General features: G+C 42.8%; 1 protein-coding gene across 4 annotated transcripts; it reads right to left on the bottom strand.

The window, feature by feature from the left end:
* Nucleotides 1-691: 691 nt before the first annotated feature.
* GC (gamma-glutamyl carboxylase) lies at nt 692-8,903 on the bottom strand. 4 transcript variants are annotated; one of them, XM_046634462.2, is made up of 10 exons: nt 8,099-8,903; nt 6,168-6,442; nt 4,613-4,934; nt 4,314-4,496; nt 4,052-4,215; nt 3,401-3,939; nt 3,039-3,239; nt 2,547-2,785; nt 2,075-2,413; nt 692-2,004 (listed from the first exon to the last, which is right to left on the bottom strand). In XM_046634462.2, the coding sequence occupies exons 2-10, from the start codon at nt 6,421-6,423 to the stop codon at nt 1,845-1,847; spliced, it is 2,403 nt and encodes an 800-aa protein (XP_046490418.1). In that variant the 5' UTR covers nt 6,424-6,442; nt 8,099-8,903; the 3' UTR covers nt 692-1,844. The 4 variants fall into 4 exon arrangements, with proteins under 4 accessions (XP_046490418.1, XP_046490414.1, XP_046490406.1 ...); XM_046634458.2 differs by having other exon boundaries at nt 8,111-8,903; XM_046634450.2 differs by lacking the exon at nt 8,099-8,903 and adding an exon at nt 6,754-7,323.
* Between the last annotated feature and the right edge of the window lie 13,130 nt (nt 8,904-22,033).

The raw sequence follows: 22,033 nt of genomic DNA, 5'->3' as shown, positions 1-22,033 counted from the left end.
GCCTGCTATGAACACTTATGGTGCAACTGTTATCCTAAAATCGATACAGTTATCATTGTGTATACAAACGTACGTTCAGATTTATATACATATATGTACTGCAAATTAAAGTATCTCACACACAGAATGGCACAATGATCCTAAGATGATGCGGTACAGTCAGTGTTTACTAACCGCGTTAAACGTCATGCTTTTTTACTACTTACTTTTTTAGGCACCGACGTAATAATGCCGTAGTCAGCGCAATAATTCAACATGCAATGCCGAACGAAAATATCTAAAAACCGTTATGTTTCACGCGAGTGCAAAGCCAAGAAATGTCTTCCTTCATGGTAAGTAATTTAATTACATAAGCACGTTTTTTAGCACGATTGTTTCGTAAAACCAAACTTCTTTTTGTATATTCGTATTCGACACATCAGCGATGCGTAGGCTTTGATAAAAGTTGAAATAAGTGACATTTAACGCCGTCGTTAAACATTGATTATAGATTTCTCTAAGCATACTTTGCCTTTCCTTGTAGACTGCACGTGTTCGGGAATTTTTATGAATACAGTGTTGTCGTTACAGTAGTTATCACGGCATCGTTGATGCTTCCATGTGCTGTAGCGGTCGGTGATCGGTGCGATAATGGATCGGCTATTTCACAAATGTGTGGATGTGGTTAATGAATAGATAACCACGATAACCGTTTATGGTGAAAATAATGAGTGTTTTATTTGAGCTCGATTGTAATTACGCGATACATGCTGAAGTAACTTCGCACCTATGGTTCGCAAAACATTCAATATATATCTATAATGACATACAACTCCATTATAGGTGCATCCGCTTTGTAAATTTCTTGTCAATTTTTACAATTTCGGTTGTAGATGTTTGCCAATAGGCACAAAGCTCAGGACAAAGCGTTTAACACTGTTAACATACATCAGTCGCGATAATGTACAGAATTGTAATATTAATTTGGATCTATTTTCATCATATTTCTTATTACAACTTTTATTCTACATGTACATATTGTATAAAATATATTTTCTAGCGTGATCTTATGTTCGTATTTTATCACTACCTTGTACTTCCTTGTAAAACTTTGTGCGTTGCTTCGGTATTTATGTATATAAATAAAAAGTTGTATAATCATACAAAACTTATCTAACATGACGTGTAATTTATAAAAAAATGAAATATTCAAACCAAAGTAAAACATTTGTACCTTACTATTAAAGTACTCCGTATAAGATATTTTTATTTGGCTTCTCAAAGCGCTAAGTTCTACATTTTGTAAATCAGTTAGTCCCGGTTATCTATTTGCATATTTACACGTTGTTGCAATACTTGCAAGAAATTCTCTGCTGTAAGATAGTTCAGAACGACCCTTGCGAATTCGACATCGGTACGGGCTTACTGCTTGTAGTAAGGCTTAGATAACCCCCCATCATAACGTATATACTATAAATAAGTGATTGATAAATTGAAGGCTTCTATTGTCACTTAGGACATTCGGGCCTCGTAACCATTATCATTTAAATCATTTCGCAAATCACATTTCACGGCACTCATCAATCGTGATCGTGTAGATGATATACGGCTATAGTAGTAAATATTTTGGACTTCCTATAATGTAATTACCTTTATAACATTTTATAACATTAAATCAATTAACGAAATGATGATGCAGAACCGCACGATCCGGTTAATAAACGTTACCATTTCCTAATATAAATAGGTAAACCCCTATGTATAATATACATTGTATATACATTATACATACATCACAAATTATTTGACTTCTCGGATTAAAAAAAAAATATACATGTGTAACAAACGTACGCGAGTGGTTCAAATTAGTTGACCTGAACTCGGCGCAGCATGGGCACGTCGTAAGCGAAGTAAAAAAATGCATCAGCGATATGTCCAAGGGTACGTTTCCAGGCATTCAATTTGTACCTCATTTCTTTTAAAATCGGAAAGACATCTTTTGGTTTTTCTGGTGGTTCGATTCTCCTGAAAACGTAACATGATCATGTTAACGATAATTCATAATTTGTGAGTATTTTTTTTTTACAGCTTAAACCTTTCCATCGCTTGAAATATGTACCCTTCTCTTTCGAGTCTCTGCTTGGTACCGTTAGTAAAAGTGTACATCAGGCACGCTGGGTGAAAGCTTATCGTTTGTACATTATGGAATTTTCCTGGACTTATTTCGAGGTGATTTCCTTTGGAAATCGTAACCCCCTGCTGCCAATCATCTTCGGTGTAGATTACCTGACCTTCGAGCACGGTCAATGTCACGTTAGACAAATCTCTGTCAATGTAATTCTCGAGTTCCATTCCCGGATAGTCCGCTACGAAAAGCACATCCGTATAGTTGGACCAGGAGTAAACGGCGCGTTGAATCTCATCCAGTTTATTCCTATGACACAAGAAAATATATTATTATCGGGTGACCGATTATCCTATCATTTTAGGTTTTGTATTTTATTTTCAAGCAGCTATACATATAGGTACTAGAGAACAAAAGTCAAAGTCTAATCGATTCGATTTACCGATAGGAGCTGAATTGCGTCATTAGAGGCATCAGGTAAGAAACTGGTTGGAAGGGGTGCCATTCCGCAGTCAGAAGGTCTAGTTTAGGATTGAATACTCTTTGGAGGAAACGTCCGTTCAGAGAACACCATACGTCGATATAAATGCTCAAGTTGTTCGAGAGTCTTGCCCAATGATCTGCTACACTTGGTTGTTGCCCAGTCTTCAATGCCTTTTGCCTTTCGCTCATAAGATTGTCCTAAAAATGGTTGAGTGTTTGCATTGTAGGGCAGGTAATGATGCCAAATTTTAATTAAATTCTTACATGTAGTAGCTTATGAATCACTTTTTAATTTTCCAAGTTAATACATCGCGATTAAGACTTGTTAGAGGTTGATTCAGCGATAATGCGGATCACAAGCGCGTGACTGGGTTTACTGCGGTGACTAACAGTTATTTGCGGGTCTGGGATTGAGGTACTTAATTAATTGGGTAATGAATGTAAATCATACCTTTAAACAATGAGCGTATTGTTTGACCATGTCACCGTGCTTAGACCACCGATCTCCCTGGACCCACGCTTGCGGATCTAAGTAATGATCTTCGTTGTGTACGTTATCGTGTATCTTAATGACGACCAAAATAGTATCCCAGGAGTGAACCATCATGTCCCAAGAATATCCGTATAAACCTGGGACCCAATTATTGTAACCCTGAAATAAAGTCCGGCGAGTGTAGTTATAGATTGGCTTTTGAAATGCACTAAAACATTACAACAGTCAATATTTAATAACATAAAATCTTAGGCACTCAGCTTCTCTCCGAGCTTTAACAAGAGGAATTGTTTTTTTTTTTTCAGGGATCTGTAATGTACCTTTGTGATGAAATGCGAGTAAGGCAAGAAGAGTTGCATGAATACGTGAAAGAGCAAAAGTCCAACGACGGTTTTTTGTTTCTTGGTCACGTTCAGTTTACGAAACAATCTCTTTTTTCGCCCGTGGGCGTGTTTCGGATGAACGGGAGTCGATTTCCCGTTTAATTCTTTCTGCTCTTGTTTACTAAAACAGTTGTGGTGATCACTTTCTTCCATCGAGTCATCTTGATATTTGCTTGCATTGGAATCTTCTTGATTTCTTTCATCGTCACTTGTCTCTACCGCATCACTCTGAGTCTCGGTCTTAGAAGCGGCTTCACCAGAAAAATATTTCTTCTCTTTTGAAATGAAATTATCACTTTGTTCCATCGATTTTCCAATTCTATTATAACACTGATTCTTGTGCTGGTTTTCATCCGGGACTTGATTGCTCTGCAAATCGCACTTGGAACGACCAACGAACCAGCCTTTGATTTTCATCGGCCAATCAACGTGACAAAACAGAGGCATTGTGGCCAGGCAGACGTACGGGAACATCCCTGAATGGAATTGAAAAATATTTCGGGTTTAATACAGACTTTGGGGATACAGAAATGGATGATTGTGCTTATAGCTTATGCTTTCACAATTTTCCAAAACTGATCGTCTCACCAATGTGAAAAAGACGGGAATTCATAAGATGAAAACTGGTGCAAAAAACCATAGCAGGCAGTCGCGTCCGGTCAAACAGCATCCAGAAGCCAACAGTCAAGTCAAAAAGGAATGCGAACCAGTGAACGATGAGAAAGTCGATCTGATCGGTACTTAGAAACACCCTGAGGAAAGGTAAATGCGCCGCGTAATTTCCGTAATCCTATCGAGTAACTATTGATACGCCATTACGAAATATGCTATAATTGAAATAGCGACTTACTTGAATGGGTCGAAAACCCAATGCCTGGAGAGATTCATCATCGCGTAGCCATCCAGCCATTCTTTGCTGGACTTTTTCAGCCCAGCCAGGAAGTACAAGGCAAAGAATTGGAATTTGAGGATAAAATAGTTCCAAAGAGGCACGCTGTTGTCTCCTGATTTGTACGATTTTGCATCCAGTGAACTGTAACGGATGGAAAATTTGTGAATTGTTGGAATGATTAATACGACGTGACAACCCAGCTTGACACCACGACTCGTCCTGCTCATTGGTATGAGAAATGACACGCGTTTACTCACAAGTACTTGTTGGCTCCGGTGCCCCAAAACAGTATCGCGACAACGCCGTACAAGTAGCTGTGATTATTCCAGTTCATTTTGTCCAGGATAAAAAAGTACCAGTACGGCAGGAGAAAACAACCGCATGCTAGCTTGAAGCTGAACCCAATCATGATGCCTCCTGCGCCGAGCCACATCAGGGTGTACAACGCGATGGTCCATGGCAATCGAGGGGGCTTCATTCCGTGGATCAAAGGAAAGTGACAAGTCATTGGATCCCCCCATTTAAGGTCAATGTCAGAAAAGCCTCTCTCCTCCACGATGTCGATCACCATGCATAGTCCTGTAAGTGTAACAGTGGAAAATGTTAGGCTGAATTAGCATCTTGAACTTTGATTATCGTCAGATTATCTATCGACTGCTTATGCACTTGCAGAATAATCAAGATAATCCATCTTCACAATTGTGGTCCACCTCACGTGGGCGCTGGGCTTTATTTTGACTGGCTCCGTTTGACCTTTAAGTCTGTCGCATGGAAAAGTGTACGTACGCATATCCTTATCGGGTTATATCCGACCAGTCAGAACTTACCTACAGCGGAGATGGAAACGAGTAACAAGTAACAAGTAACGAGTAACAAGAGACACGCTGCATCGTACCGAGTCAAGCGGCAGTCATACTTTCACTGAAGAGAAGCGTCACAGGCTTCGCGTTAGACGTGGGTGGTAAAGATAAAACTCGTATTAATGCAAGGTGACAACGACTATTTGTGCATTCACTGTGGTTATCTACTCGCTTCTATCGACATTCTTCATAAAATTGTCGGGTTAAATTGAACAATTATGCATTTTCGTACATTATTATAACACTTATTACCCGTTAGCTAGTCAGTTTATCATCTGATTCTCGTTGGACTCGGCATTTTAAGCTGACTTTGCACACGCGCCGTAGTGGGTGTAACTTGATTCTGCGAGTGCCCAGTTGCGATGTTCAAAAGAGCGGCGACAGTCAAAAAGACCGAATCGTAAATTGACTAAACAGACTTCGCGGTTACTGATCCGGCTTATCAGGCTCGTAGATCAACATTTCTCGAATGAAACGCGAGCCGAGTCATTACCAACCGAGCACGGTGAACTCAAATAGTATATAATTTTTCGACTCTAAAACGTTGCTCCATATCCTTGAGAACCGCTGATGTAAAAGACTAAAGTTGGTGACGGTGTTCGTAAGGAAGAATGCGGGTTAAGAGGCATGATGGCTAATTGGAAGGTGGGCGCCGGTTTTCATCAAAGAGTGATTAGATGCACACCCGAATCCTGGCCTACGGATTCTTGGATGACGGTGTATAAATATTTTAAACACTGTAATTAGTTGCGTAATCCAAATCAAAATGACAGGTTCGATACTCGGTGAGCCCAGTTGCGAGGTGGGCATTAATTTTTATTACTATGGAATTAAAAACTTGTTTTAGAACCGCTGGTTCATACAGATTATTGACCCTCACCGATCGATTAGTGTAAGGTTTTTCATCATCCGACTTTACAGACAATCCAATAAAGTGTTTGATCTGGCTTACCGAAAAGCGCGCGAGCCACTCCGAGGGATGCTGGGTTTGTTGATCGGTACATCAGAGCGACAAATTTTTCGTAGCTCTTGAGGTCGCCAAGGCGGAAGCCGCAAACCTCCTCGAAGGCTTTGTCGCTAGGTAGCATCTCCGAGAGCTGAACCGTCCAGCTCTTGATTTCGGGCTTATTTTCATCGGGCTCAGCACACCCTCTATATTTGGGCGCAGATTTTTCGGCCACATTCGAACACTTTAACCGTTGTCTCATTTTTCCGGAATCCTAGTATCTGAAACAATGCCATCGGTCATTAGATCGCGGTTATTTTACACTTGTTTAAACGGCTTCTCTCAATCACTGATCATTCATTGTCAACGCAGTAAAATCATAAAATTCAGCTTTGACACTATTCCTTCTCTTTCTCGTATTCACAGCTGGTCTAATGGTTTCGATGGCAACGGAAATCGTAATGTAACGTCAGCGATAATGCATTCCCATATTTTAACGCACTGTTTCACGAGTGACAAATAATTTTACAAGCCAAGTATATTAGAAAGTTGCGAAAAAATTGTGCGAAGTCGAAATTCATTCCTTACTCACCGCCGACGATTAACGTGGAGGTGCGTTTTTCGATGAGCTTTTGCTGCATTCGGTGTAAAACCCGGAAATTTTAAAGGAATCAATCCGCGCTAAGTGACAGAGTGCACTGCTAATGTATGTTGATTGAATAAGTGATACGGGCAATTCCTGTGAAGTAATTCTCTCTCGTGTTTTGTTAGCTCGCGTAACGTCATTTCCAAAAATCGTGGGAATGTATCGGGTTTGAAACTGAAGTCTGTCGGTGTGTTAACCGGTCGAAAAATTCATATTCTTTTTAAAAATCTGCGAATTTACACACCACGGATAATTCTAACCACACCAATAATTCACTCGAAAACTATTCACTCATCGTTGGACGTTTGATGCAAGTACGTGTCGGCTAATATCTAATCGAATTTGTAAAAACTTTGAGGTAATTAAGAATTACTCTCAATTATTACGTATACCGACGATGCCGCGAGGTGACCAACAACTGCAGATTAGAAACTCGGTACCCGCGACCAGCTGACTAGATGTACTTAAGCAAACTGGACTCGTTGTCCCACCGAACGAACAGACGAACGAATGAACGAACGAACGAACGAACAAAACGCACCAACAAACGAACGGGCGGTGTAACTGGATGCTAGATATGATTTATTCGTGCTCACAGAGACTCCGGTTAACAAATGGGCGCAGACGGCACGTTTGTTCTTATTTTTTCGACTCGGTGCTGAGCGGTTCAGAGACGTTAAGTCTAGGCATCGTACAGACCACGTTTAATTATCTTGATTGGTAAGAATCCCTCTGTTTCAATTCACACAATTACTAATTAAGGATTCAAAAAAGTTTACAATTGTAATGTCACGTCGTGCCTCGAAACTATTGTGAACACTTGTTTACTTGCTCGTACTGTTTTAATGGTTGCATGCACGGAACAGTTTAAACATAGTCTTATCTGATCATTGCTTAGAATTTATTTCTCCAATCCACTAATCAGCTTTATACATATAACGCTGAAATAAAGAAACAATGACATTCAGATCGAGATGTTGAAGTGGACGAATTGCTCCTGACAGACGAAATTGCATTTACCGTTGATATACTGTTTTAAAATTTTTACTACATTTCGTCATTGTCTGTTGTGTAATTTACGCGCTCTAACGTAACTTGATGACTGCTTACTACGAGTCAACAACACGCGCGTGCAGCCCTGGCGGCGATTTGAAAAATGTTTGAAAAATATTTGAAAAACGTCAACAACCCATGCACTCATCAGATACACATTTTCATAGAAAAGCAGAACATAGGCATTGCCTTAGATGATGTTTAATCTGTAAGGAAACTGTGTCTGATTTAAACTTACATTAAATCTTACCAAAAGCACGTCGTTTTCTTGAGGGAGAAACCCACCGACCCAGCTGACGTATCGGAGACTGACGGAGTTCTGTCTGCGGATCCCAAAGTAACTTCTCTCCTGCGGTAGGAAGCGACGGCTGCTGTCGCCAGGCAACCTGGCTGCCTATCGACCCGCGCTGGCGCGATTCTATCTTCTACCTTCCCAGAGTGGTCTTCGGTCCTTCGCCCATAACCGAGAATTCTTGTGTTCCGACCAGGATGGCTTTTGCGTCGAGGAACTTCATCCGCACGTACATCTGGTGCTCAGGATATATGTATCGCGGTCAATCCTCGGTGAACCTCGACTCTGACGATGAGGGTAGAGACTTGGGTTCACCAACGTTGGTACCTCATCCGTGGAACTTTCTTATTGGTACCAGTCGCCACGTTGCTTCTTCGCGCTGAAGATGTGGACGCACGTCTGAGAATTTTACGACTGCTAAACCTGATTCGGCTATAAAACGGTCCCGTATCTTATACCTCCCGTCTGCCTTGGCTACAGGTATGTTCCAGGAAAGGTAACCTTTGACATATGATACCAATCCACGTTGTCGCATACAAACTCAATTCTTTGTGCCTTTGTCGACCCGATGGATCGGTGTAGGTGTGATCCTGGTCTCCGTAGCTATTGTCAACATCGTCGAAAATTACTGATTCTCAAGAGATCCATGGCACTCCGAAGGAATTGCTCAATGCACGGCTCAGTATACCAGACGGCCGAGATCTGGAATGTTTAATTTTATACTCCTATCGCGATTATTAATATCATTGGGAACCGCGAGCGGCTGGTGGTCGGAAAGCGACTGATTGTGAATCGTGGAGTCAAGTATATCTCGATACAGGAGTCAAAGATCAAAGATTCTCGGACGAGTAATGCATTCTCGACAGTACCACTCATCGCCAATAGCTGATTTGTCGATTCACCCCGGGAGGCCGGGTTTTTATCTTTCCATTAACCTTACCCACACTGGGATGAAGAAGGTCAATATACTTCGGTGACAATTCGTCTAGCCAGAATTATTTCCAGCCGAGTCTGAACTCGGTATCCTATGCCTATGTCTCGAGAACTGAGCCTTTTTTAATGCCAAAACTTGACAAGGGGCCGTCCATAAATTACGCCTTGTTTTTCTGTCCGTTTGGTTTTATTTTTTCTTTTTTTCGTGTTTATTTAAGAAGGATCGAGAAGAGGCGGGGCTTGAACGGCTTCAGAATACTTGCGAACCCACGTGTGGGGGATAGAAAACAGACATTTCTTTGTAGGAATTTTTTGTGCTGCAAAAATGTGACTAGTATTATACAGTATTAAGTGAGTATGTTTAATCTGATACACAGGGACACAGGTTGACGAATAATCGCTTCAAATCCACAAGACAGTCTACGTTCTGCATTTGAATGACTTCATAATTGGTTCATCTGTTTCAGCCCACCTAAAGCAGCAATTCATTAGCAGCTGATCGAATGCAGCGTAAGGTATAAGGTCGTTTAATCACGTCGACAGCACTCTGATGAAAAGGGTTAAGCGGTAGGTGCGATGTGGTGGAAGTTATTTGGATTAATGTACCCAGAGCTGCACGGGCATAAGCATGCTCAGACTTTCCTTTCATCCCTGAGGATTTCTCTGGCGAAGGGATCCACGCGGGAATTAGACGGGCGAGCAGCCAGGGTGTCGAGGTGCTGATCCTCGTCGCAGGGGACTCCCCGAATAAATTGGCGAATCACTTCACTGTACAACTCGGTGCAGAAGTGCGAGGATCGATTAGAAATTCCTTAGGTATACCAGACTACCGGTTTCGGCAGGGCGAATGGTCGGTTTTCCCCCGTTAAAACGGGGGCGAAAAAACTTCTCCGGGACGTTTTTAATCTTCCGTAGAGTCGGCGAAGTTTACCCCTGAGCAAAGAACGTACACGCAGGGCACACTGTCAACGGGCGGAGTTTCTAACGGATGGGCGTCACTTTGAGCAAAATCCCCAACGGCCATTTTAGGGGTTGTAAAACAAAAGACTGATTTCGTTTCGAACACACCCCTCAATCTGTCTCTGTGGACCACTTTCCTGTGGAATCACCTAACCACCCAGCTAGCCGGGGGAAAATGGTCGCAGACGAATTAGAACAGGTTCGAATTTGAGGAATAGCCGGAAATCGAATTTTCGCACCTGCGCCGTGCATCATTGCGTGCCCCGATGAAAATCCAGTCGAACCGTCGTGTTTGCTTTTCAGACGGTATAACTCATCGCTTGACAAATTATGAGCCCTGGCAAATATGCAAACATGAAAAATTAATAACAAGAACGTCCCGGGGCTTCCCTGCAGCCCCTCTTCGTCCGCTGCCGCAGCACTGCGGGCTAAGTTCTCCCATTGGTTACCGAGGACTATTTACCCGTCGTAGTATTTATTCAAGAATTTGAATCGCCCACCTGGAACGCGAGCTACCTCGATTGTTGTGTATTTGCGCAGCTATTTATCACGGTTTATTATTTTCCATTGTTGGCAGAGTCACGCATTGTTGGGACGGTGGAAGGGCCGAGGCGAATTTCTAAAACCATGTCCGATCGGATTTGCATATTGAACGCGCGCGGTGTCCGATTTCAAGCCTGGCACGTTAATTGAGGATATGGTTTTTGTTCTACAGGTATTCATGCTCTGTTACACGTTCTACCGGTTGTTAGAGGCGATCCTCATCGAATTACATCACTACTTGTCGCCCAGCCCTAGTACGCGCTCTCCCGTTTTCGTTCCACCTTCAAGTTCAAGGGTCGGGCTGAGTCGTGACGTCGCTTCTGATTAGAATATAATCATCGGCTGCTCTTTCTCTCAGGGAATGCACACGGTTGAAAATAAGTATTGTCAAATACAGACGTGGCTCGAACGAATTTTGCAACGCTCACCTTTCATTAAATTCTTTAATTACCTTTCACAAATACACTCCTGCATAGAAAGTATCAATATATTTAAAATCAAGCCTAGGAAAATTTAAATGTCAGATATTTCGAGGACAAAAATACGTCCCAAATATTTTGAAGGAAAAAAATCAATTTTTTCAAGTTTATCAAGTTTCCAATCTGACTGATATACGATACCGCTTTTGTTCGTACTTCTTCTTACTGAAAGACAACTTTGCCGGCGTGTATCCTGACTTTCACCTGGTTACTTAACAAACCGTCGTAGCATGCTGGTGCAATCTTCTAAGGTGTGCAAACGAGAGAGTTCCTTCAAGTATCAACGTAGATTAGTATAGAAGCTAGTACAGCTGCACATTGCGCTTACAATTTCGTAAATCGATTCTAAAGAGTAGTTTAAACTAATCGAAGCGTACTCGTTAGTTTTTAGCCAAGATTTGAATGCGGCGTTTTGTTAGTCAATATTTTTCTGTGGCTGACAATAGACCGTTAGAGCGAGAGAAAAAAACCCAAAATGTCGGGTTTAAGAGAGAGAAGAGAGAAAGTCGAACCTAATGGTAGGCAGGCGCACTTGACCCGTATGTTTCGTTTAGAAAATCGTCGGTCCCTCGAAGAACAATGATATTTTCCTGAAGAGGAGGGGGGCCGAAAATCGGACATAAAATTAACAGTATGCAGTTTACAGAGCGTACATTACGAATCAGGGGTGTACGTAGGTCGCTTGCGCGGCTGCAATATTTCACCTCCCCCCCCCCCCCCCCCCACCCTGCCGACGAGGGTCTTTCCTTGCCACCGGCCTAAGGGCGACTGAGGGGGCTGAGGGCAGGAAGGCACGACAATGGAACCCTTTACCGAGCCCCTAGCACCCAGCCAACATCCATACATCATCATTCCTATCAAAAAAAAAAAAGAAAAAAGTAATAGGAAAAAGAAGAAGGAGAGAGAAAGAGGAACGAGCTAGGGGCCCTATGCCTTGTACGTTGGGCCTAGCAAACGGGCACAGTATACATTGCAGTTGAAGTTCGCTCGTTACGGGGGCTAGGGAACCTCTCCGCTCTTTCTATTTCATTTTCGATCTCTGCACTTCTTACGCCCCGAAGTACGCATCGAGTACATCGCGCAGAGAAACTGCGGGCTGAGAAACCGTTTTTCTCGGGCTAGTTGTTCGCGATATGGTTCGATTCGAGTGGCCCGGATGTAAGTAGACTCAATTGGTCTGGAAGTGACTTTGGCTCGTTGCGGGTCAGCCGTCGATGCTAACCAGCTCCTAATCAATTCTACCCTTGCCACATTATAACCGATACACCTTTTTGTTGCAGCTATAACGTACTCGTCTATCGATACAAAGTACCTACAGCCCCTAGACTGAACCACCTAATTGTTACCGCCCATCAAAAGTTCATGCTCGAACACACTCTCAGCTGTGGAGATGGCAGCAATTTTTCATGGGCATGGTGGTTAGATAATGAAAGAGAGTGATTTACTCTTTGGTAAGAAGTATGTAGGGCAGGAATCCTGATCAAGCAGAGTCAAAAATATTAGTTCGACGACTGGGAAACGAATTTATATGAAAAACATACGTTGTTTTCAGAATTCTACGCTGGTTGTAACAATTAACGATCGCTCGTCGATTGCTTATCCTATTCTGATCGCATAATGAAACCCAATCTTTCTACGTTCAAAACTTACTCATCACTAATCTTTTCCTGAAATTGTCACCAATGCCGGACAATTTCTAACACCCATGCTCGGACACTGAGTATGCCATTAAGATTGGTGGTTGTGGATTGGATTTCTTTTTGAACCCGTGTAATGAATCTCTTGAGTAGATACGTGACTGTGAACGGTACTTAAGAGTCAGCGCCAACAGTGACTCGGCAGTATATTTGCTATCGAAATGACGGCAGAAATGGAAAAATAAAACGCGTGAAACCGCAGATATTTGCGAAGGGCTATAGAATGGTGAGATCTTTGTTCATTGTCCACGAGAGAATGAGTGAGAGGAAAGTCTAGAAATCGTTGAAAAGCCCATCAATCACGATGAACCAGCGGCGTCGGGATCGATAGTGCAAAATCAAAAAGGATTAATCCGCTTTTTGAAACGGGTGGACTACCCCTTTACTGTGTCACAGCACGGGTGACTGATTGTAAAACCATACACTAGCCCACAAAGGGTTGCTCCGCTACGCGGGACTTTAAATTTAAGCCTTGTAATCGTTCTGTAATCCTCCAAAACCATGACAGCCATGAAAGCCCGTTCCATGGACAATTTGAAATTTGATCACCCTGCTTTTTATCACCGAGCGTGTAATTATTTTTCCACTCGTAGTTTGAAGTGAAAATTTCTACCGAGACATGAGTATTGAGAGTTGAATTGTACGAGAGCGATTATGAGCAAATCTCCTTCGAACTTGTGACTGTGTATAATTAAAAAAATTTATTGATTTATTCGCTTCTCGGGTTTCATCGACTGACCTTGAACTAGTTCGGATCAATCTATAATTGGCATTGTGTCCTAAAATAGGAGTGAACTTCTATTAATTTCCAATCGACAAACACCTGATTAATATTCTAGTACAATTAGCATAACTCAACCCACTCTTCCAGTACTTTGATCCTAATCTTTGGGCATTACTTTCGCTCTACTTATTACAGCTGTCCAAAAATGCTTACCGTGAAAAAACGGTTTTTTTGAGAAAAAAAAAAAAGAAAACGCTCTGTTAGGATGTTTTGTCAACAAGCTTAACGGGGATTTTCACACCCCGGTTTCTCATCTCCGTATAGAATGATTAATGGACAGTTTTCGTTGCAATCTGCCCAGTTTCGAGCAACTTTTTTTTTTCCATCGATGACGTCACGCGATTCAAAGGTGTTTCTAACTTTGTAATAGAAATTTTACCATGAAAAATAAAAGATGTTCTACTCCGAGACAGCACGCTTCACAATGCGCTTTACTGTAACTACGGTTGCATTTTGCAGGCGCGTAATAGCTACAGGGTGAGTCATTTTTTACCTGGTTTAGCCGGAAGTAAGTCAGACGATGATTTTACGGGAGTGAGTTCGTAGGTTTAATTTGATAGTTTTAATTCAAGGCGGGTGCACTTGCGTATCAGAAGGTATTTATTAACTACTTTCGTTCATGCTTATGTAGAAATAATCTTAGATGAGATTACATGCATGTTCTCTTGTGCATCGGTTCATTCTTCGGGCGCGTTCGACCAGAAAGACGTCCTAGGGGGAGATCGTTGGGGCAGGTACCCTCAGTTGGCAGAAAAGGAGAACTGAAAAAAAAAAAAATCCATAGAGCAAAACTGTCATTGGTACGGGGTGAGTTCATCCCTTGAGCTGCCGTGTAGCGAGGGAGAGAATTCACCGACGTGGAGTGCATTCATCCAAACGCGGAGCTTGGTCATTTTTGGGATGAACCCTGCAATTTTTATCGCGAGGAAAAATCCGTTCTTGCTGATCAATGCTTTCCGTCTCGCCTTGGGAATACAACCGGGAAATTCCTCAGGGGGTATGTATAATGTCCGCAAACACCGAACTTTTTAAAGTGAAATGTTCCTCCTCTTTCGACCGATGAAAAGGGGTGTAGCTTTGCTGGATGAGGGCTGTTTCGGAAACGCGTTATCCCTCTGATGCCATAAATCTGAAGAGCCGGTTTCGCTCGCAGCTTGGCGACCAAACGTTGCTGGAATTTCACTGCAGGATAATAATATATTAACGCGAAGTCATTTTTTTCGAGCCGAAAGGCTTGAAATAATTGCTCGAGCCATTGACCTCTCGACCAAACGTTCACTCATTTGCCTACCTAGATTCACTCGCTCAACGATCAAACCCTTATCTTTCCAGACGCATCGCCCCTCCTCTCCCCACTCGGGCAGCATCCATGCTTCATAATTTTCCTTTCATAGAAAACCAGTAGCGCGTGGACGGTTTTTTACCTATTATTTTATCGGCAACTGTTTTACTTGTTACGCAGGACCACCAGGCCTTTTGTTGACGACCACTTTATCCTCAAGTGGCTTTGCGTGCAGCGCCGCTCGATAGACATCTGCGATATTCTTGCTACGCTGTTGCTAACTCGTTTCATACTCAATTTTGAAACAATGAACGCTGCTTGTGTCTTGACGTTGCGGAGCCCATTGCAGCCGACGGGCGCTCAACTTTTTTCAACTCAGAAACTCTCGATTTCTGCTTTTTCCCTGCATTATAATAAATTTTCGAACACTTACGGGACGGAATCTGAAACTTTAAATATACACGCGTGCTTCAAAGAGCCCGATATGAATAATCGAAGAGAAGACACAATTCCCTTGGATCGATGAGTGAGGCGGTAGTACGAACCTCAGAACCAGATCCCGGAGAGATAATCTAGCAGTCCTTTGGGAGTTCTTTGAGTACACGGACGGAGCTGCTCTCGTTCCCTCGAGAGTTCATCGGATAGAGATCTAAGTAAGCTGTGAACAAAGAAGCCAAATTACAGCTAGAGAGAGAAAAAGAGTGAGAGGCCAATAAAAACTGCCCGGAACGTAAATTGGTCAAAGCGGAGTAACGGCAAATTTCCCACTTTCAATTCTCCAATTTCGTTTCGAGACACTTCGACTTCGTTTTCTATATTATATCACGAATTCGGATTGCGCCGCGATTTATTTCCCGACAGATTTGTTCTCGTCGCAAAATCGATCGTTACGCGGTACTTCGGGTCCGTTACCGGGCCACCAGAGGGGGGCGCCGCGTTTCGAAATCTGATAAGTGAAACAATGGATTGATAGGTGAAGCACCAACATAATGGTAACGTGGCCGTAACCAGGGACTAATGCTCGAGATTACTATCTGGCCATTGTTGCCCGCTGCATTTAGTGTAGCATACATAAGAGCTCTGGCGTTAACGTCAAAAAGCGTTATTCGGTTGGATTGGCTCACCTGGCCTGCTCGTAACCACGTGCCACAGCTCCCCGGACCAAACGAGATGTTCACGAGATTTTAAGTGCGCTTTTCCATGGTTTTACCTTCTGTCCACCTGCCACGATGCTATCTTTGTGTGTAATATCGCTGTTTGCTGATGTTTGATTCACAACGAGATTTCGCATCCCTTGCAATATCGAAAGAATCGTATTATTTGATACTTGAATTGTACTGGTTGTCAAATATATTTCACTTTTTCAACTTCCCTGAAGCAGTGATATAAAATTTGACAATGGAGTGAATCGAAATTACGTTTGTTTCGGAAGAATAAGAGAAAACCTGCTAAACATTATTCTAAAATATAAAAATTTTATTGAAATGGAATTGTTTCAACTGTCTGCAAAATTTATAGAGTCAGAACAAGTTGTAAGATTATATTTAATTTCAATATATACAACGTATTATACGTTGGTAGTTATTATCGATTTTTGCGGGGCTGATCAATTGAAGGGGGCCCCTCACCGACGAGAAACAGTGTGTAAAACAGATCCGTAATCTAGATCAGATTCGACCGGCCCCCAGAACCTCTTCCGCGAATATGCGTCGGTGAGGGTACACCGGGGGTCTTTGTGAGTCTCTTTCAGTGGACTAAGTACTCAATGATTGAAGATTGCTTCTGATTGAAAAGTTCGAGAGAAAAGGTGGTCCATTTATCATGTTCACCGGCGTAAAACGACGAGTAGCTGTACACTTTATCTGCGTCCCTTATGTAAGTGTACATACATCCACTAAGGAGAGATAAAGAGAATAAAAAACGTACGATACATTTTTAATTAATCATCAGAATTCGTACTCACGGTAAATACGAAAAGTAAGAACCTGATTTCTCGTAGTTCCTCACAGCAGCCTGATTACTAGTTTAGTTTTTTGGTCAGGATTAATTCAAGCATACAACCGCTCTTCCTGCCTATACTCGTGTAAATCGAAGCCCGCCTCTTTGACCGGAAACGTTGCCGGTACGTGGCTGGCATTCTGTACCGCTTGAAAGGAAATCAGTCGAAGCGGAAGTGAAAACGGCGAGTACACAGTGCGGAGACCGAGGCCCTTTCGTATTTCGACCGAAAGGTAAACTCGAGTAAACAGCGAGCAAAGCGCAAGAAGACCGGTCACGTGTCCTAATTGAAAAGCATGATCATCGGCAAACCGCCCCGAGCATTTCACGTGGGACCGATGTGTGCAAACGCTTGCGAAACGTTGAAGCTTCCTCCAATATCCTCGGGCTGGGCTTAATTTCGGTTCTCTCTTCTCCGAGCATCGTTTCGTTTGTTTGCTTGCTCTGCTTCAGCTACTCCTAAGTGCGTACAAAAGATTGCATGTATTGTGCTATCCTCGTTTGTTTAACGCGCCTAAATGTGATTTGCAAATAAATTCGAACTGGTTGACGTATTTCTGCAATTTCAAAATCGGACTTATCGTCAAATAATACGGAACATTTTATTACTTATTTTATAAAGAAATGAGAAACAGGGATCGTTTAGAAATTTTGTACGCTGGTTGCGGTTCCCGCGAAAATTCAATGCGGACTGTCTCACCGTGATCAGTCGAGCCGAATTGCCTCCCGGTGTGTGTAATTAGCGTGCAAACACGGCGGCACGTGTCCGAGGAGGAAAGTGTAATGGGTTCATGCTGTTTAATCGCCGAGCTTTCTCACTTCGGGATGAAACGGGCTATGATATCTCAATTAGCCGTTGATCTCCGGTCCTCGTTCATCCGTTTCAGGCACGTGCGTGCGGCGGCGGCGGCGTGAAGTTTACCGGTGATCGATGCTAACCGGAGTTGTTTCAAGACACGTGTGACTTGCCGCGGAGGCGTGAACCCGTATTCGCTTCGTGGGGTATCTCTTAGCACCGCCACGTGTGCAAGGCACGAGGGCCACGCGACCGATGGACAAACTTTAATTCGTCGCTCGTGCCGGTGTGTAACTTGCGGGCTGACATCGCTTCGTAGAAAGATTGATAAAGCGTAACAAGTTGATCTCGTCTGTGGGAAATGCTAACCCTGTTATCTACGGGGCTTTCACTTGTAGATATAAACCAACGCCGTATTAACGTTGAAAATCAATTGAAATATTTCAAAAAGTTCAACGCGTTTTATCCCTCAACGATGAAGATGTCATTTTCTAATCAAACTATCTACTACCATAAAAATTTCATCTTGTGTACGGTTTTTGATTTCTGTGTAATTTGCTGCTTACTAGAAATTTCTAATTTCTTTTTTCTTTCTTTATTCCGCATTTAGAAGGTCCTGTGGGAATTAATTTTTTTCTGATACAAGCGGTTTAGAGATAAGTTTTTTTTTTTTTTTTCAAACGTTAGAACGCTAAAATACATTTACTCGTAGTAAAAAATCCATGATTCGCATTGAGATTACGATTTTGGAAGTGATGTTGAAATTAAAATTCAAACATTCTTGTGTCGCAAATGGAACAACACTCGAGAGAACGCGTGTCGTTCGAAAGTATGGTGAAATGAATCCGCGACGTACGCGAATAGTGTTGAATGAATGAATAAAAAACATTTTTGTTAAAAGGGTAGTTAGCTATTTTAGCTATCCATCTCCTCGAGCCGGCACGTGACTTTGGTGGTTTAGTCACCCAGATGATAGGATCATTAATATTATCATTTGAACACCTCAATCGTCGCGTTATTATGCTCTGTCCCGATTCCCAGAGAGAGGTGCCAAAGCGTGATACGATATCTGCCCAAAACCAACTCACAATTTAAGGGGGAGGCGCGTGGCTGTGCGGTTAAAAAATTAGGAGTGACGCGATTATAAAGATGCGCAAAAGTGTAATGACCCACCCGTCGCTGTCGCGTGCTGCAGTCACGTGCCGGCGAGGGCGTTTTACGAATCCGACAGGAACTCGCCTCCTATGCTTAATGCGATAATATCCCGGGAACTCGTACACAGATATTATTACACCGACGGTCGCGAAACAGGCGAGACACTCGGTGAGATGTAATCGGATTCTCGAACCACGGCAGTGTCCATCTGGTCCATCATCTGCGTATTAACCCTTCCAGCATTAGGCGGCGAGGCTCAGCTTACGCCACGATTTAATTACATTGGATATTTTTAGAGCTAGGTTGAAAGCAGGGCAATGCATCTCGATATCTCAAACCGCGACCCCAAAGCGATAGTCAAGCACTAGGAAATAAATATCTCTATAATAATCTGAATTAGTCAAGGCTTAATTTTAGTTTTCGGGTGTTAGGTTGAAAAAAAGCTTTCCAAATTCTCTAAAATGTACTCGTAGTTATCCGCTTCTCTGAAACTCCTTATTTATGCGTTTCATTTGATATCAAGACCTTGTTATCACAGATAGTAATCACGTTAAAACAATCATCGCCCAGCTGTATAAAATATATTTTTTTCCTTGGTGCTGAACCGAATAAGCCGAGCTTCCGGATCGGGCCGAGCAATATCCACGCTGAAGCAAATTCATTCTCAATTTCCCATAACTGAGGCAAATGGTTCCCGCTAAATACCTTAAATAGCTTGAAATTGTCCGGCCGGTGGCGGCTCAGCCGAAGGCGACGGACCCTCCGCTTCATGCAGAAATCAATTCGCTACGGCCCTTAAGCCGCAGCCGTGCTGCAGGCCGTCTGCGGTTTGGGAAATGTTCGCAGGCATATAATATCCAAGTGCGGTAGCTTTGGAATTAGTGAGGGTATTGCCGGCTACTAAATTGTCAAATTAATACACGTATGATTTTTTTTTTTTTTCGCGGAAGTGGTTTCGAGCCTTTCGTGTTCACTTCCGGTTTACGGGCGCGGCGTACAAGAGGTATAAAAAGTTTTGAGAGTAAATCGTGCGAACGATTGAGCACATGCTGCGTTTATTCAAGCTTTATCATTGTATCGAAAGTTTAATAATTCGATACGGGAGTAAGCATATTGCTAACTATCGTTTGAGCATGGGAAGCAAGTACTTGAATCCGCGGATTTCCCCAGCCGGTAGACTTTGAACTGAGTTTCATAACCGCAAATAATTTGCTGAGAAAAGAAGCCGAGGATACATTGATTGTGCAGGTTCGGAAGGGAGGAGGAAAAAAACTTACACACGCACAACTCGAAGGTTCCATGCGGAGGAAACACTCGAGGGGCTTACCCTAAAGTCGGAGAAAGCCGAAAACGAAACGGAGCCAAAGAAGTTCAAAAGTGCGAAAATCCCATCAAGATATTTCGTCAGATCTCTCCGAAAGTGGCTTATTTCAAAAGGGCCGCGCCCCAGAAAGTAAGGGCTATGAATGCCTCGTGAAGTGATGCCGTCCACGCTTCGCTAGGGTTTTCGGTGTGGCCCTTCGCCTCCAAGGAGGTCCGACGCCCAGCGACGCCCAATAACGCCCACCTGTCAAAATCCGATATTACCAACATCAAAGCGTCGGCAATCCGTAAACATTTTCCAGAGTCGCGTGAAAATTCTCGTTCACTCAACTGCACCGAGGTTCAACGTTTCTCCAGAGATATTTCAATCACCGATTATCGTATATCTAAATTACCCTTCAAGTTTTCGAGTACAGCTTCGGGTCGCAGCCTCACAGATAGTGGCAAACTAAAAATTAAACGCGGCTCGTTAGTTGCAATGCAAGTAACGAATTTGCTCTGTAATTGTTGATTGACTTCTGGTAAAAACTGTTCCAATTGAAAGTAGATGAAAGTCAGTTAATGGGCATCCTGTTACTCTGAATCTAAAAATCAGAAAGTATTTGCAGTGGTAAAAATGCTGGCTGACTAATCTCAGTCAGTTTACGAGTGATTACATTGTCCTGAAAAACTGTGCTTCTTTTACGATTAAAAAAGCTCGACTTCGAGCTTGGAATACTCCGAATCACGGTGAGATTTATGCTGGAACGAAAGCAGCATACTGCGCGTGTAATTGAATACAGGCTACAATCCCGTACTTCGATGTATAAAATAAAGAATGCGCGAGCGAGATTTAATTAACTTTTTGCCGCGGTGTTGATAGTACAAACGAAACGTAAGCCCATGAGCAGATGATCCAACAAACGGGCAACTCGTCAGACCATCGTCCACCTTCTCGTGTTACCGTCGTGAAGAGAAAAACTCAATTAAAACTCATCGCGCAAACATTACGGCCTCTGTTCGTCAGCCAGACTGGACTCGGTGTGTTGCGATAGCCTTCGTCCTCGAAATTTTCCTTCCTGTGCTTGTGTATGCCTTGGCTTCTTTTTTTCATACAGTGAATAATAATAAACCGTTGGACAGATGCCAATGAAGGCTCGAAGGCACGAAAAAATTATCAGGATATTATTACAGTTTGACCGTTGATCAGTCATTCTCAGTCGACGAATGATTGTGAAAGCGACGTCGTTGGCTAGGCTTAATTTTAAACGCGTCCGCGATTTCCGAAGTGACTAAAACACGGCATTGAAACTGATTTCATGGCAGCCGAATAACTAATCGCTGCTGACCAGCAAGTAGTTGGATCACCTACTCATTCGACGCGTATATACACATCCCTTAATCGACGTTATTTCGGTAAATTTTTAATCCACCTTTTAATTCGTGCCTTGTTCGTCGGACCGTGTCGCCGGCACACATAACAGTTATCACCCCGCGCTAGTGTCATTGTTATGAAATAATAATGTAGTGCAGTTCGAGGAGGGGGGCCAATGAGGGGGTGAATGGACGGGGGTTGCTTCGATCACAATCAAAGCCAAAGCCAAAGCCGGTGTACGACTGAACCAACGCACGAACACGTCACTACTATATCTTCAGTGCTTCTCAACTTATCCACAGCAATAACACTCCAATTGTCAATCATTCGATCAAAAACTTACCCTCGTTTCACGTGCCTGGTACAATCAATCTATGTTTCAGCGGTGAATAATGCCTGTCAACAAAAGAGAGAGAAAAAAAAAGAAGAAAATTGAGAATAACAATTTCAAAATTTCTGTATTTTATTTCTTCCTTGTGATCGAGTGCTTAAAGGGGGGGGGGGGGGGGGGGGGGGGGGGGGGGGAGGGGATAAAATTGACGAGCGACAGTGCCTTTCCGGCGATGATCCTTGCGAG

This window comes from Neodiprion pinetum, chromosome 1, assembly GCF_021155775.2.
Source record: "Neodiprion pinetum isolate iyNeoPine1 chromosome 1, iyNeoPine1.2, whole genome shotgun sequence".
In the NCBI taxonomy this organism is placed as follows: Eukaryota; Metazoa; Arthropoda; class Insecta; order Hymenoptera; family Diprionidae; genus Neodiprion; species Neodiprion pinetum.
This window is presented reverse-complemented; position numbering and strand designations above follow the sequence as displayed.

What these genes read in the sequence shown, in the direction of transcription:
- GC (XM_046634462.2), bottom strand. Translation starts at nt 6,423, where the DNA reads ATGAGACAACGGTTAAAGTGTTCGAATGTGGCCGAAAAATCTGCGCCC. An exon ending in TTCCCGTCTTTTTCACATTG is followed by an intron (nt 3,940 to 4,051) that starts GTGAGACGATCA and finishes AATTCCATTCAG; the next exon opens with GGATGTTCCCGTACGTCTGC. An exon ending in ATATTTCAAGCGATGGAAAG is followed by an intron (nt 2,005 to 2,074) that starts GTTTAAGCTGTA and finishes TTACGTTTTCAG; the next exon opens with GAGAATCGAACCACCAGAAA.